This window comes from Symsagittifera roscoffensis, chromosome 1 (genome assembly GCF_963678635.1).
Source record: "Symsagittifera roscoffensis chromosome 1, txSymRosc1.1, whole genome shotgun sequence".
Taxonomy (NCBI): Eukaryota; Metazoa; Xenacoelomorpha; order Acoela; family Convolutidae; genus Symsagittifera; species Symsagittifera roscoffensis.
The window spans coordinates 98,404,832-98,419,963 of NC_087062.1; the positions used below are offsets into that span (position 1 = coordinate 98,404,832).

At 40.2% G+C, this 15,132-nt stretch overlaps 1 protein-coding gene across 2 annotated transcripts; it reads right to left on the minus strand.

The window, feature by feature from the left end:
* Positions 1 to 2,337: 2,337 nt before the first annotated feature.
* On the minus strand, positions 2,338 to 8,549 carry LOC134853238 (organic cation transporter protein-like). 2 transcript variants are annotated; one of them, XM_063869217.1, is made up of 4 exons: positions 8,097 to 8,549; positions 7,389 to 7,709; positions 6,373 to 6,814; positions 2,338 to 3,347 (listed from the first exon to the last, which is right to left on the minus strand). In XM_063869217.1, exons 1-4 carry the CDS (start codon positions 8,449 to 8,451, stop codon positions 2,765 to 2,767), a joined length of 1,701 nt encoding a protein of 566 aa, XP_063725287.1. In that variant the 5' UTR covers positions 8,452 to 8,549; the 3' UTR covers positions 2,338 to 2,764. The 2 variants fall into 2 exon arrangements, with proteins under 2 accessions (XP_063725287.1, XP_063725278.1); XM_063869208.1 differs by having other exon boundaries at positions 7,389 to 8,549.
* Between the last annotated feature and the right edge of the window lie 6,583 nt (positions 8,550 to 15,132).

Sequence of the window (15,132 nt, forward strand, 5' to 3'; positions counted from 1 at the left end):
AGATTGGGTCTACGTGAAAGAAACTAAACCAAAACAATCAGGGCATAAATTTTTGGAAGACAAAGTATCATTTGAGACTAAATTGTAAGACACAAGAAATACATTAATATAGAAGACTTACAACTAACAAACAGTGAGCTTACAACAGAATATTAACTTAACTTTAACACAGCGGCAAAGCTGAGCTTCACACCTCTTGCCATACAACTAGATCTATCAAAACGAATGAAGAAAAACGACAAAAGAATGCTAAATTAGCATCGGGACAAAACTTACCAAGCGGTAAAAAGGCCAAAAATGCCTGAGCAGAATTTCTTCAATTGAAAAAACCTCATAAAAACTCAAAAATAATCAAACTAAGAGGCCACTAAGCTACTATAAAGAGGTCGAATTCTATCTAAGCAAAAAAAAAACTAAAAAAAAAAGAAATTAAAACAAACCGCGCTGGCGAAATCTTTAACTAACATAAAAATCATGTCGAATAGGCCGGATATTTAAAACGCTAAGCTGCTCAAAATATTCCTGCTGTAATACAAAGGTCCAGTAGCTGACCGAGTCCAGGATCCAGAAGATGAGTCCTGGGAACAAAGTTATTTACTAGAAAAAAGTTCAGTACCCGATTGTGATACCCTGGCTGATCGCAAGCGTAATAAAAGTTGAGAAAAAAACAAACAACAGATAATCAAAAATCAGTCAACATAGCCAACAGACAGTTGGAAAAGAGTCAATGAACGCAATGAACCAGAAAAAAACTGACTTGTTTTTTGAAAAAATTATAACTTTCGAATTTCAAAAAACAAATAAGTGCCCTTAAAGCCTTTCGAACTATTTCAATACAAATTAACCCAATTTGAGAAAACTAGATCAATAGACACATTTTTTATTTCACTGGTAAAACTGAAAATTTAAATCCGCTTTCGAAACTTGAAGACGATGACGTTTTTCGGGACCTCATATTTTTGCTGTTCAATAGTGGAGTTTGCCTTCCTTTTAAGGAAATGAACTGATTTTAAAACGAATCAAAAGTCACTGCAAAAATCAAAATTGAGGTTGCCAGCGTTAAATTAGCATCAACGAACGTGCAAAATTTTACGAGCGTTAACGGTGGTTACCGAGCGGTGACAAAACAAGACGACTGTTGAGCCTGGAACACTCCGAAAAATGGCACGTAAGGCTTCTGACACCCAAGTCCATGGCTGAAAACGGTCATGGTTCCACAAACATAGGCTAGAAAGCACTTAAACCAACCAGCTAAAAAAGCGGTTGATAAAAAACTGATCGAAAATTTATACCGAGAATATTGCGTATATTACATGACTTCTATTACCTTCACCAAAAACTATAGGATATAAGCCAGACGCTTACGAAGTATCTGGTAAAATTTATACACAGAAGCGAAGCAGAGCTTCGCATCGCTTGCAGTACAAACAATAATGATTATCACTATGCATCGAAAAAATTCTCAAAAAAAAATCCTAAATCTTGGAACCGAATTTGCACCTTTGGAAACTTTAAAAAGTGAGGCAAAGAAGTCTTCGATTCACTTGAGCTACGAAACATACATAGCATTACAAATTAACCGACAGAAACAAAGATGACAGCCGTAGAAATTTTTTTGAAAATCTATCGAAAAAAATTAATCTACCATAGATTTTCCTACATTTGTCCTCATTTTGTTATGAAATAAAAATGCTTTCAAAAAACTATGCCAAGAGATAAGATTATTTATTTCATGATAAATAAGCACCGGAACAAAACTTACAAAGAGATTAAAAAAGCCAACGATTCTTGAGCTGAGACACGTTACGCCGAAAGGAAACTTTACTAGAAAAACACTTTTGCTCCTCATATGACTCAAAAAAAGGCCTCCGAGCCGATATATTATTAAGGATACCTTCCATGCCGAATAAAATGAGAAAAAAATGATATACTGAAATCGGAGTTGGTAAATTTACAACCCACATAAAAATAAATTTCCAAGACAGCCTTGCTAATGGGAAAAAAGCCTTATCGCAAGAGTAAACACAGCAAAAAAAACGAAAAAAAAATAAATATTAAAAAATCTAAAAGAGATTCGGAGAAGTTGATTTTAACCGTTTCAGAAACACATGGTAAAAAAATAGAACCCTGCCCACAAAAAATGACCGGAGACTTATTGAAAAACATAGCCAACAGATATTTGAAAAAGAGTCAAGAACGCAAGAAAACGTTTATGACTTAAAAAGCATTGGGTTAGTAAGCCGAAAAAATTAAGGCAGATAACTAATAACCAACTGAAACAATTGCGGTAAAAATCACATAGTAAGATCTTGCATCTAACACCTACAATGGAAGCGCGAGCCCAAATAGGCGGAACATATAAGTGTACATTTGTATATTGAACATTTCTTTCTAAATATACTCTTCTAAGAATGAGGTTCATTTACGGGAAAAAAAGTATAGAACACGGGAGCAACAAACTTGATTATCGCCTGAGCGAACATTAATAGGGTGTTAGTGAAACTTATCGATTGTCAAAACAAGAAACAAAACCGGTCAATGAACTGTTTTTATTAATTTCTGGGATGGTTCAAACTGAATATTTACATTTTACAAGATGGCGGGAAAGTAATCTAGTGCAGAAATAAAGATGAAAATAGAATTATTTTAGGATAATGAATGAATAAATTTAGAAACACTCAGTCATTTAATTTAAACGGAATGTGATGGGACACAAATATTGCGCAAAATTAATTCAGTTTAGCTTGAAATTAAGTAATACAAATCATACTTCGATATGGAATGTAGAATTGCTTGGATCGGTAGAGCTGTCTTCCTCATCTCGCTGATGTGAATCAGTTGGCACAACAAAGTCTGATGTTTCTTCCCGCCCTTTTTCCCTGCTTCCATTACCCTTGCGAGTAGGGCTTTCCGGTACAAAAACCAGTTCTGGACTGTCCTCTTCTCGAAGTGAGGTCAAACTGACATCTGGAATGTCTGCAGCAGTAGAAACTACTTCTAAACCCAACTCGCCATTACCCTGTGTAGTTCTGTTACCATCCACACTACTTCGTGTTCGCCTTTGCTCAACTTCAACAGTTTCGTCAATGAGGCTTTCGCGGTTGTATTTACTTCTAAAAGCACTTTGCACTTTGACCCCAAATGACCTGAGGCCTCCGGGTAAGACACTGAGTCCAACTTTCTCGCCCTCCTGCAGCGCCTGGGGCAACTGGACTTTGTTAGTCTCTGGCAGCATACTGGCCAGAATGGCGGCTCCGAATGCCAACATGCACATAGTGGCCTCGGCAGCCACTCCCAGAAGGAGGAAAAAGGGCACCGCACTCATGCCGATTCGGCCGCACAGTGAGCTGAAAAGTGAAGAAACCATGAGCTTAAAAAAGAAGAACTCATGAGCTGAAAAGAGAAGAACTCATGAGCTGAAAAGAGAAGAAATCATGAGCTGAAAACAGAAGAACTCATGAGCAGAAAACAGAAGAACTGTTGAGCAGAAAACAGAAGAACTCAATTAGCTAAAAACAGAAGAACTCATGAGCAGAAAACAGAAGAACTGTTGAGCAGAAAACAGAAGAACTCAATTAGCTAAAAACAGAAGAACTCATGAGCAGAAAACAGAAGAACTCATGAGCAGAAAACAGAAGAACTCATGAGCAGAAAACAGAAGAACTGTTGAGCAGAAAACAGAAGAACTCAATTAGCTAAAAACAGAAGAACTCATGAGCAGAAAACAGAAGAACTCATGAGCTGAAAAGAGAAGAACTCCTGAGCTGAAAAGAGAAGAAATCCTTCTTTAAATTTTTTTTACAAAACAGATTTATAACAATTACTGGTTCATCCATTGATGAATTCTAAATAGCAATAAGGAGAGATAGGTTTAGAATGAAAAACAAGGCTGTTCAAAGCAGGGTCTTCACTGTCTTTATGAAGAAACTGATAGACTTAACACAAATTCAGGCTTTCTATCTCAAAACACAGTAGCCTGGAAGTGTTTGTAGTAGTATTTCATTCAAGGTAAAAATTCTAATCTAATTTTATCTCATCAAAGACACCACGGGATGATGATAATCAAAAATCTTTTCAATTTGACTAGTAAATAAAATACAAAAAAAACATACAGAGACAGAGCTGCACTTTTAGGCGGAGCCATTTAAACGGCGAAAATCAGCTCTAAATATGACAGTTTGAGAACAATCCAAAAATAAACATAAGCCTGCAAAATAACCTGCAAAGACGTTATCTGCTGCGCACTAGACATGCGCCTTGATAGAAATGGCTACTCTCGACCACCACCCAAAGAATAGTGGGAGAGAATGTAAAATACGCTTCTTTGGACAAAACTTTTCCAAAGGTATTATCCAATAAAAAACTGAACTTTGCAAACACAAGCAAAAAAAATAGCAAAAAGTAGCTCTATAATTGTCAAAAAATAAAAAAGGAAAGAAAAGGTAGAACTAACTAAAAGTTATTATATGTCGGAATCAAACCCCCGATCACGAGAGTAAGAGTCACACCTACTAGCATCTGCGCCATGTTAGCTTGACAATCTTCAAAAACTAGCTATCAATAAACCAGACACAAGGATATAATGCTAATGTAGCAAAAGTAAACCGAATTTAAGGTGATGTCCCATTTGTACCAAAATAAAAAATCGGTCCCATTTGTACCAAAATTATTCAACTCGATTTCTGATTGGTCGAATTGTGATCCAACGAATTATTAGATTAATTTTCTACTGTTCAAACAGAAGAAAACTCAACCGCAGAATAGTGACCGCCGCAGTCGCGCTAACGTGTTGCGAGCTTGCCACCAAAGGGTAGGACTTTATACGAAATTTAGAGCCGGTTATCGCCGCCAAGCGTCGACGCGCGCGTAGCGCGCCCACCAGCGACCTTAAACAAATAGCTTAAAGTAGTCGGCTTAATAGCCTTAGGCCAATTGAATACTTTTTGGTACTAACGCGATTGATTTTTTATTTTGGTACAAATGGGACTGATTTATCATTTTAGTACCTGTGAATACCCACCGAATTTAAGGTGAATTCTCATTGGTCCCAACATTCATAGCTCCGAAAATAAAAGATTAGTCGCATAAGTCCCAAAATTTATCTTGTTGAATTCTGATTGGTTGAAATTTGAGTCATCGAATTTATGGATTGATTGTTTACTGTTCAAGCAGCATAAACTCAAGCTGCAGAATAGTGACCACCGCAGCCGCGCCAACGTGTTGTGAGCTTGCCAACAGAGAATAGGACTCCATACCAAATTTAGAGTCGGTTATCACCACGAAGCGGCGACGCGCGCGTAGCGCGCCCAACGGCGACCTTAAACCAAGACTCGGCTAGTTTAGTCTTTTGACCAATTGAAAAGATTTGGGACTTGTGCGACTGCTTTTTTATTTTGGGACGTATGGGACTGATTTTTCATTTTGGGACCTACGAATACGAACCGAATTTAATGCTAATGCAGCAAAAGTAAACAAGATACACTGCTATTGTTATAAAAGGGGACCGATCGCTTAGCATGAAAACTAAAAAAATGGGGCTTTTAGCAGACTTTGATTGACAAGCAATTAGCTGGGGCTGCGGCGCCATTAAGTCTGGGTTGAGCAACATTATTTCACGCTTTGTAAACAAAACTTGCACTCAACTTAGCAAGTTTCAAACTTAATTTCAGTTCATTCTCAATGAACTTCTCAAAAATTCAATGCAAAATGGGGGGGGGGGACCTATTAAGCAATGATTTTCTGTTCAAAAAAAATCAAAAAAGGATTTACTCAATATTACAAATGGTGACAATAATTGTGACTCTAGTTTTTCGTTTGATTTACAGATACCTATAGCCATAATCATTTAACGCCCCAAGATGAAATAATTGATCGCAATTTTCGTGAAAAACTCAAAAACGATCCCACCACGAAGCTGGAAAACCTATCTCGAAACGAATAGCAAGATTTTTCCAATAAACTGCAGAACGAGGACGGAAAAGAATTTTTTTGCCTCCAAATTACGAAAAAGTCCGTCATGTTATGACCCGAAACCAAATAAGAGTTTTGCCACTATCTCCGAAATTTTTCGCGGATATCAAAATTGATCCACCATGGTCAATGACATTGAGCAAAAAGCGATTCTTATTATATCAAGAAAGCGAAATTTAAAAAAAATTATCGTATGAGGAATTGCAGTCTCGTCTGCATGCGTAACTACGCTCTGCATGCGTAAGAAAAACAAAACTCCGCATGCCTAAAAACTAAAAAATCACGAACAAAAATCGAATAATTCCAAAAAAATGTTGTTGATAAAAACTGGAAAGCTATGAAACATGAAAGAAACAAGCTGTTAAAAATTAGTCTAAAAAATGGCTGTTATGTTCCACTCACCAGAAACCCATGGAAGAATTGCGGATGGGAGTTGGAAACACTTCTGAAGTCCAGATGTATATGATTGTGTAACAGGACGAGAAACACATTGCGCCGAATAGACTCAGCGCCGTCACCATCCCGTCTATATCACTGTGTCTGAAGATCATAATTAGGAGGCCAGTCATACCTCCGGCCACCATGGACAACAAGTAGGCAAACTTCCTGCCAAATCTCTCCATGAAGAGGTAGCAGAAAAAGTACATGGGGTAGTCGATCACGCTGATGAGGAATATGTTGAAATACTTGTCTCCTCCTAAATTAGGAACGGAGAAAAAGATTGCGTAGAAGCCTGCCGAAACTACACACCAGTTGATTCCGAAGAGAATGCCTTTGATGCATATGTTCGGGTAGCTTTTAACGAAGATCCTCAAGTCCTCCAACTTCCCCGATACTTTTGACTCTAGAACAACAAACTGATTTTACAATGGCTGTTTGCAATTAAAATATAAATTCACGAATTTCCAGGCCCTTGATAGAAACTGAATGCGGTTACAGCAAGAACTTACAATGTAGCCTTTTGAACTATTAACAGAAAAAACTGTTAAAAAGCAAAATTTTCAATTCTTTTAAAAAAACACATTTAACACCTTGAACGAAGCGTTTTTTAAAAACATCTTCAATTGATTTTTTCTTATTTTGAGTTAGGCATGTAAGTTTTTGCTCAAAAAATTGAAGCATCAACAAGTAAGCTAAATTCCGAGCAGCCTCTTATGTAACTTTTATCCAAGACATTTGCGTCATCAAGAGCGCAGAAATCAAACATATCAAACTCAAGAAGTCAAAAAACCTAAAACCGATATCTGCAGCCGTGCAAAAAATTAATTCGAGCACAGAAAAATTTCAGCTTGCAAAAAAACAGTTCCCGACTTGAATCGAGCTATCGGGCTTTGTCGTATCAAGCATGGGTGGTACAGCAACTTGGAAGAAAGCTGAACCTTCAAAAAAAAGTCGGAAGCTTGCGAAAGGTCACTCACTTATGAAGTATACATTCAGATATCTAGTCCAACTTTGAGCTGCTGATGCAGACTGTGAAGACCCATTAGATTGCACTGATGAACTCTTGTACTCTTCGGAAAGTGCTTGAGCTATGAAATTGCGCATATGTTCAGTCGGAACCGTTCGCTTGTTAATTTCAGCTATTCTAAGCAGCACATATTCTGCCTGTGTTTCAAGACCTTTGGATATCAACCAGAGCGGTGACTCGAAACAATATTTGAGAACTAGTAACATCAGCAGTCCACATATTCCAAGCGTCATTTCGAAGTGGGTCCAGTCCATAAAAACGTATACAAGTCCTAAACAGTACACTTCCTCGACAACTTCAAACAGGTTCCGAAGAGCAGGAGCAAACAAGCGCATTCTTGGTCCCGTTATTTCAATTATGTACACAAAAAACACCAAGTACAATCCATGAGAGCACGCGCATACACAACAATAGCTGATATAGAAGAGCCATAGCATATCTGCACCTTCTGCTGCAACCAGCATCCAATTGCAAATGCATTTCAAAAATGCAGCTAGAGCTAGTGTATTCACACGCCCGTAACGGTCAGAAAGAAATCCAAAAGTTACAGCACCAATTAAAAACCCAATTGCTGTTAATGATTGACCCAAAGCCTTCCGAAACTTATATTGACAAAGCATATCAAACGAAGAGACAAACGTTTTTCCAAATGGGTAACCTTTATTGAACTCCCACTCAGAACACTTGACTGTTTCTGGTTCTGATTCATCAGCTAGAGGTAAATATGGCGTAATGTAGTGGTTACAGTAAGTATCAAGAAGCTCATCGTCATCCTTGCCTTTGTACTGGAATGCTTGGTCAACAGTCGAATTTTGAGCAGATATCAAGCTGCGTGTCTCGTTATCAAGATATTGTTTTGGTATCACACACGTATGTTCGGGCGTGTTGTAAAACAATGTATAAGTTAAGAAGTCTGAGTGACCAATGATGCCTAACATTGTGAGAAACAATATGGTCAGAACTTGAAATCTACCGAATTCACCGATAGCAAGGAAGAGGGCGTCCGACTTCATTGTGCCAATACTCACGCTCAAAGTTTCGGGTTAAATAATCCGCGAACACACTTATCGCTCACATTTCTGAAACGTAACCAAAATTTCCCAAGAACAGCCGGCTACTGTGCGTTATAACAAAATGTCCGACTAGTCTTGAAAATACAAATTTTTTAAACTAATTTAATTTTTTTTCTGCGTGGTGTGATAAAAATATCTGAACAAAAAACTAAAACTTAGGCATGCTCGACAATCATTGCATGCAAAATAGTCCAAATGGACAACAAATTTTCAAGAAGTATGACTGGAAAAACAAAAAATTCCTCACAAAAATTTCACAAATTTTATCAAAATCTTTTGCAGAACTTTATTGAAATTTTCGATGAGATTATCCAAATGTGGACCAATCGTGACGAGAGAGAAATCAATTCCTAAAGCTAGTGGCTCAAGACCAGGACACGGAAGATCGTGCTTTTCAAGTGGCTTTAATCAGAGACAATCAATTTGTTTCGGGGACGTCGATCAAGGTGGAGTTACCATCTCTCAGCTGTGAACAAAAGTTCACCCACTCTCACTAAAAAAGCCAATAAGGCAAACGGCATGATAGCAGTAATTAAGAAAAGCTTCACTAAAGTCATGAAGCAAGTATTTTTAAACATCTACAAATGCTTGATACGGCCACACCTTGAATTTGCGAACTTAATCTGGCACCCAAGGTTGACCAAGCATCAAAAGATCTTGGAAAACGTAAAAAGAAGAGCGACGCGTCTAGTTAGTGGTATAAAAAATCTATCCTATTACGAACGCCTTAAAGAACTGAATCTATCATCGCTGGAATACAGAAGGAGAAGAGGGACAATGATAGAAATGTATAAAATCTGCTATGGTTTCTATGATAGGAATCCCACTGCGGGACTATTCGAGCGGAATGATAGGGATTCTAGATGTAACGCTTGTAAAGTAAGTAGTAGGTAAAGCAAATCTAGAAATGCGAAAAAAAATTTCTTCACGGTAAGAGCACCTCTCGACTGGAACAATCTGCCACAGGAAACAGTGCAAAGCAAGACCATCGACGAATTCAAGTGGAAACTGGACAAACATTGGAAAGCGATTGGAATTGACATGTAAGAATTCGAACGGAGATAAGAAAAACATTTGAAATGACCACAAGAGGCACTGCCTAATGGTCATAAAAAAAACTTGACTTGAGTAAACGAATGAATAACGGTTTATAAAGGTCTCCGGACACTGAACATTCGCCCAATCAATTAACAGCGACGGAAAAAAGGAAACATCTCTATTTACGACTGGGTAACGTGTCTCACTACAGTGGAAAAGACTTACATATCCGAAGAAATATCACTACAAAACTGAATACCAGGAGCCACAATAGCATGCTCACTACTACCTAACGACAATACCGTCGTTACAAATTGCTTCAACAACCCATCGGTTCTATCGCCATACTACATCAAAGTGGAAGAGGTATACAACTTCTTTCAGGAGATAAAATTTGTGCCAGTCGGTCATATTTGGAAGTTTGACCTTGAGAAGAGCAGAAAACACTTGATTTTGGAGTGAAATTTAAATTTTTAAAATTTCGAATGGAACATGTCATGCACGATTTTCTCGCGAGAACTGAAAATCAGAAAAAGAAAGGAGAACAATTTAAGACACACACGCGGGAAAGTTGTCATATAAAAAACGAGTGGGAAATTGCTATTCGCAATTTCCATCATAGTGAACAAGAGTAGAGCTGTCCTGTCTGGAATAGAAGACGGAGTATTCCCGAGAGAGCAATTATTCGAGCTGAACCGGAGTGAACCTTCGACGGAAAGGTGGACAGCTTGAGTGTCCCAATGGTCCACATAAAACTTCGTTCTTGAGTTCAAACTTACCCTTACCATTCAAACTGATAAACATTGAACTTATCTAGTTACCTTAGTTAATTCTAGAGTTGCTCACCCATTTAATTACTTCCTGGTTCTTGAGCGCATCAACATGTGAGTCCTTAATTTAAATTTCTAGAGTGTGTTTTACGATTGTTATGTTGAGGTAAGGCGAGTTTTAGGTTGATCCATCTGAAATGGATCAAAGTTACACTGTCTAATAAAAAGTAACTTAACGGATTGTTCCAACCCGGTTTTTAACGGCGTTCATGTATTTTGGGTATCTAGAGACCTAAGTATGGGGACGTTTCTAATTCTAGAGTGGGGGGATATTTTAGTAGTAGCCTTTAAGCTGTGACGGGTCGTAGTCTCATGTCACAAGCGAACCGAATTGGCTCCGACTGATTTGAGGCGGAAAAACACAAGAGATAGTGTCCCTGACTCCCGAGCCAATAGTTATAGGGCCTATTTTTCTTAAGCCTCGTGTGTGACTGTAGTAGACGAATGTTACATAGTGTTTTTATGGCGCTCCTGGGTGTTTACGACATCAAGACTACGGAGTCGAACCCACTTGAGACAGCTTCGGGCTGAATGCCCATTCTAGAGTACCGGCGGTACGGTTCGACAGGAACGTGCAAACCTTCCGGTTGTACCGTGATAGCTTTTTAAGAAAACTCGAGAAAATTTCCTGGTACGCTCTCCGAACGAGGCTTAGCTAACCGAGTAAAGGGGGGCAACTAGGGGGACAAAAACACGAGCAAAAAGACAGAAAGCAAAACAAAAACCAAAAAAGAATAGAAAAAGGAACAAAAACCATAAAACGAAAAAAGACAGTGACTTTGACACCAGATTAGTTGGATCAAACCTTTATATTAATTAAATAGTATACCCATACTGTTTTACAAGTTCGATCGTTTCGATCAACCTAGCAATTTAAACCAGTAAACTGAATAAAGTGCCCGAAGTGGGGCGTTGTCAAGGGTTTTCAGATAGCTTGGAACTTAGCTGGACCAATAGGAGACTTGACTGGAAGAGGTGACCAGCCGAGTGGGAAAGTGGTTCAGGGACACTTGAGCTGAACCAATAGGAGACTTGATTGGAAGGGGTGACCAGCCGAGTGGGAAAGTGGTTCAGGGACACTTAGCTGAACCAATAGGAGACTGGACTGGAACAGGTGACCAGTCGAGTGGGAAAGCAGCCAAGAGGGATTTGGCAATTCTCGAGTTCTCAAGTTGGGCAGAACGGGTATCGTTAGAATCCACATTACATTATAGGAGATAAGTGTAAAATTGGATAAGCGAAATCCCCCAGTTTTGAGGAACGTTTTTACTTGAGCAGGCCTGTAAACAGGTCTACGGTTTTCTCTTGAGAGGTTTAGCACCCGGCGCTTAAAGTAATTTTTAGGCTTAAGAAGGGGGGCTAGAAAGGGGGGAGGTTAGAAGGGGGACTGGTTAAGTTAGAGGTTGGCGGTTGTAAATTGTAAAAAGGGGGAAATTAGAGTAACTAATTAGTCGACATCGTTGACTTAGTTACATTAGAAATTAACACGCGTTGGTAATATTAGGTGGAGATCCAAAATTCAACTCGAGTTAAGACTGGTACGCTGGTTGGTTTGGTAGGGGGGACCGGATATAGACAGCTTTTGTGATACCCCATAAGATCACTAGTGGGGGGAGGAAAACGCGTGGCAATTAGGTACCAGACAAATTTTTTTTTTTTAGACGAAAGGTAGACATTGGTCACCTTTAAATTTTAGGTGGGCTCATTTTTCTGTTTTTATTATTTTTCTTACTTAAAATTTTTGTTGCATTTTATTGAGGATTTGTGTTTGGTTTTATACGAACAGGTGATCACAAGATACCTGCGCACCTACATTGAAATAGAAACAACCAAAAAGAAGAGGGGGGTCAGCATTTGGCTTTTAAGAGAGGGTTTTTGGGAAAATTTTACTAGAGCTTGAGTGGTGGTACAAGGTACGGTGGTTCAAGAAGACCCTACAACGAGGAAGACACTCCGTGACGAGTATTAAAACAAGACCGAAGAAGTCTTGGGACAGAGCAGTCTTGGGATAGTGGTCTTGGGACAGGGTCTTGGGACAGTGGTCTTGGGACAGGGTCTTGGGACAGTGGTCTTGGGACAGGGTCTTGGGACAGTGGTCTTGGGACAGTGGTCTTGGGACAGGGTCTTGGGACAGTGGTCTTGGGACAGTGGTCTTGGGACAGGGTCTTGGGACAGTGGTCTTGGGACAGGGTCTTGGGACAGGGGTCTTGGGACAGTGGTCTTGGGACAGGGTCTTGGGACAGGGTCTTGGGACAGTGGTCTTGGGACAGGGTCTTGGGACAGGGGTCTTGGGACAGTGGTCTTGGGACAGGGTCTTGGGACAGTGGTCTTGGGACAGTCTTGGGACAGTGGTCTTGGGACACTAGTCTTGGGACACTAGTCTTGGGACACCAGCCTTGGGACACTGGTCTTGGGACACTGCCCTTGGGACACTAGTCTTGGGACACTAGTCTTGGGATACCAGCCTTGGGACACTGGTCTTGGGACACTACCCTTGGGACACTAGTCTTGGGACAGTAGTCTTGGGACACTAGCCTTGGGACACTAGTCTTGGGACAGTAGTCTTGGGACACTGGTCTTGGGACACTGCCCTTGGGACACTAGCCTTGGGACAGTAGTCTTGGGACACTAGCCTTGGGACACTGGTCTTGGGACAGTAGTCTTGGGACACTAGTCTTGGAACAGTGGTCTTGGTACAAGGGTCTTAGGACACTAACGGAGAGTACTGTGATAGTGACGAATAGTCTTGGGACGGTATAGAAATTGAAGTCAAATTACAACAAGTGCGTTTTAAGACAGAATAAGACAAATCGAAATAGGTAGGGTTAAGACCAAATTAAGGAAAATTTTTCGGAGGTTTTAGGAAGAGAATTGGATAAGGTTTTTAACACGTTGTACAGAATTTGTTACCACAAAAAATATTTTTTTTTTACCCTTAGAATAGAATCGTGTATATAATAAAATTGTAAATAAAAGCAGTTGTAAATAGAAATAATGAGGCGGAGTAGGGTACCGGTGCTCGAAAAAAGGTCAAGTGGATCAAACACGAAATATAATTCATCGCTGCGCGGAACGACATCAACGGGCCCAAAGATAACGAAGACGAACTTTTCAGTTAACATGGTCAGCACAAGGAGTACAGCGGACAACAGGGCGAAAGAGGGCACGGAAGGGGAGCGAGTAGAACCCACCATCGAGATTGATCTAGAGACACCCGATCAAAGTGTGGATGAAACAAGGAAGATGGCGACAGAGTCAACTCCAATGCCCAATGCAGAGGAACCGAACCAGAAACCCATAGAGTTCTCACCGATAGATGACGCGGAAGATGCAATAGGCAACACCGAAGAAACGGTGAAAGAAGACTCTCAAGTAAAGAGGACATCTTTTACGGAAAAATTGGGAATAATGTTCGGAATAAAAACGAAAGAAAACGTGACTGAAGAACCAAAAGCAGAAAGAGCACGAACATTTGGTACAGTGAGCACGAAAACGACAGAAACCGGCCAGAATGAGGAACAAGCTAAAGCAGAGGCTACGGCCGAAGAGAAACTCACGGCTGACCATGAAGAGACTACCATTGAGCTGGGCGACTTGTTGGCGAAATTAAATCAGATCGACAAAAGACTTAAGAACAGTGAAGAAGACAGAGAGGTGATAAAAAAGGAGATAAGATACAACAAGCACGAGTATCTAGACAGTTATTTTAACCTAGCTAAGGCAACAGAGGAGAGACTCAAGGAAATGTCAGATAAGGTAGAAGCCACCAATGAAGAACGAGAAAAGAACATCAAAACAGACATGCAACAGTTGAAGAACCGATATGATGATGTCAACAGCCAATTAGGGAGCCTGGAAAGGAGAATGGACACAATGAGCAAGAGTCAAGCCGAGAGTTCGTGTGCAATACAGGCGAAGTTGGATGCAATCTTGAGAGGTTCTACTCCACAAGAAAGACCGGCAGCGGATCGTACGCAAAGCACCAGAGTTGACTTTGTAGAACCACAAAGGAACAAACGGCAATCGACACCGTTGCCCTTAACCAGGGATGCGATAAGCATAGCACCAACAGCTGCGAAAACAATAATGAAGAATGGAACGTCGAATACAACGACTGCTCCGGGAGATTCAACAGCTAACAGCAACACAGGACCGGATGCTATGACATGGGCCAGCACTTGGGAGATGATGAACAGGACTCTAGAGGCCTTCGCCACGAGGAACACTGACTCGAGCGACAGGAGAGAGGGAAAATCAAGAAAGACATTCAAGAAGCCAAAAGAATTCAAGGACGACTCCGATGGATGCATTGACACTTGGGTGGAAGTGATGAGATTACATCTAGAACAAGACAACTTGAGTGACGAAAGACAAGCATGTACAGCCATACTGAGCAACTTGGAAGGAACGGCATTAAAATGCGTGGTCGCAAAGAAGGAGGAAGAACGTGACACCGCGGACAAGATCTTCGAGATATTGCTGAATCGATTCGGGTCAGGCATGAAGGGTCACCAAGCGATGATGCGATTTGAAAAGAGAAGGCAGAGGGACGACGAGTCAATAGATCGGTTCCTAGATGACCTCGAGAGCTTGAGAAGGAGGAGTGACCCAGAGGAGTCGACAAATAGACGGAACTTTAGCATTTCCTCGAAGTTCATCGATGGGGTGAAAAGTGATGACTTAAGGACAATGTTAGCAACATACTACACATTGTCGAAGGACAGCGCACCCACCCCAGAAGAAATGAGACAGA

Coding starts and splice junctions, on each gene's coding strand:
- LOC134853238 (XM_063869208.1), bottom strand. CDS start 8,451: ATGAAGTCGGACGCCCTCTTCCTTGCTATCGGTGAATTCGGTAGATTT. Junction 6,815..7,388: donor TCTGAATGTATACTTCATAA/GTGAGTGACCTT, acceptor TTGTTGTTCTAG/AGTCAAAAGTATCGGGGAAG. Junction 3,348..6,372: donor AATTCTTCCATGGGTTTCTG/GTGAGTGGAACA, acceptor TTCACTTTTCAG/CTCACTGTGCGGCCGAATCG.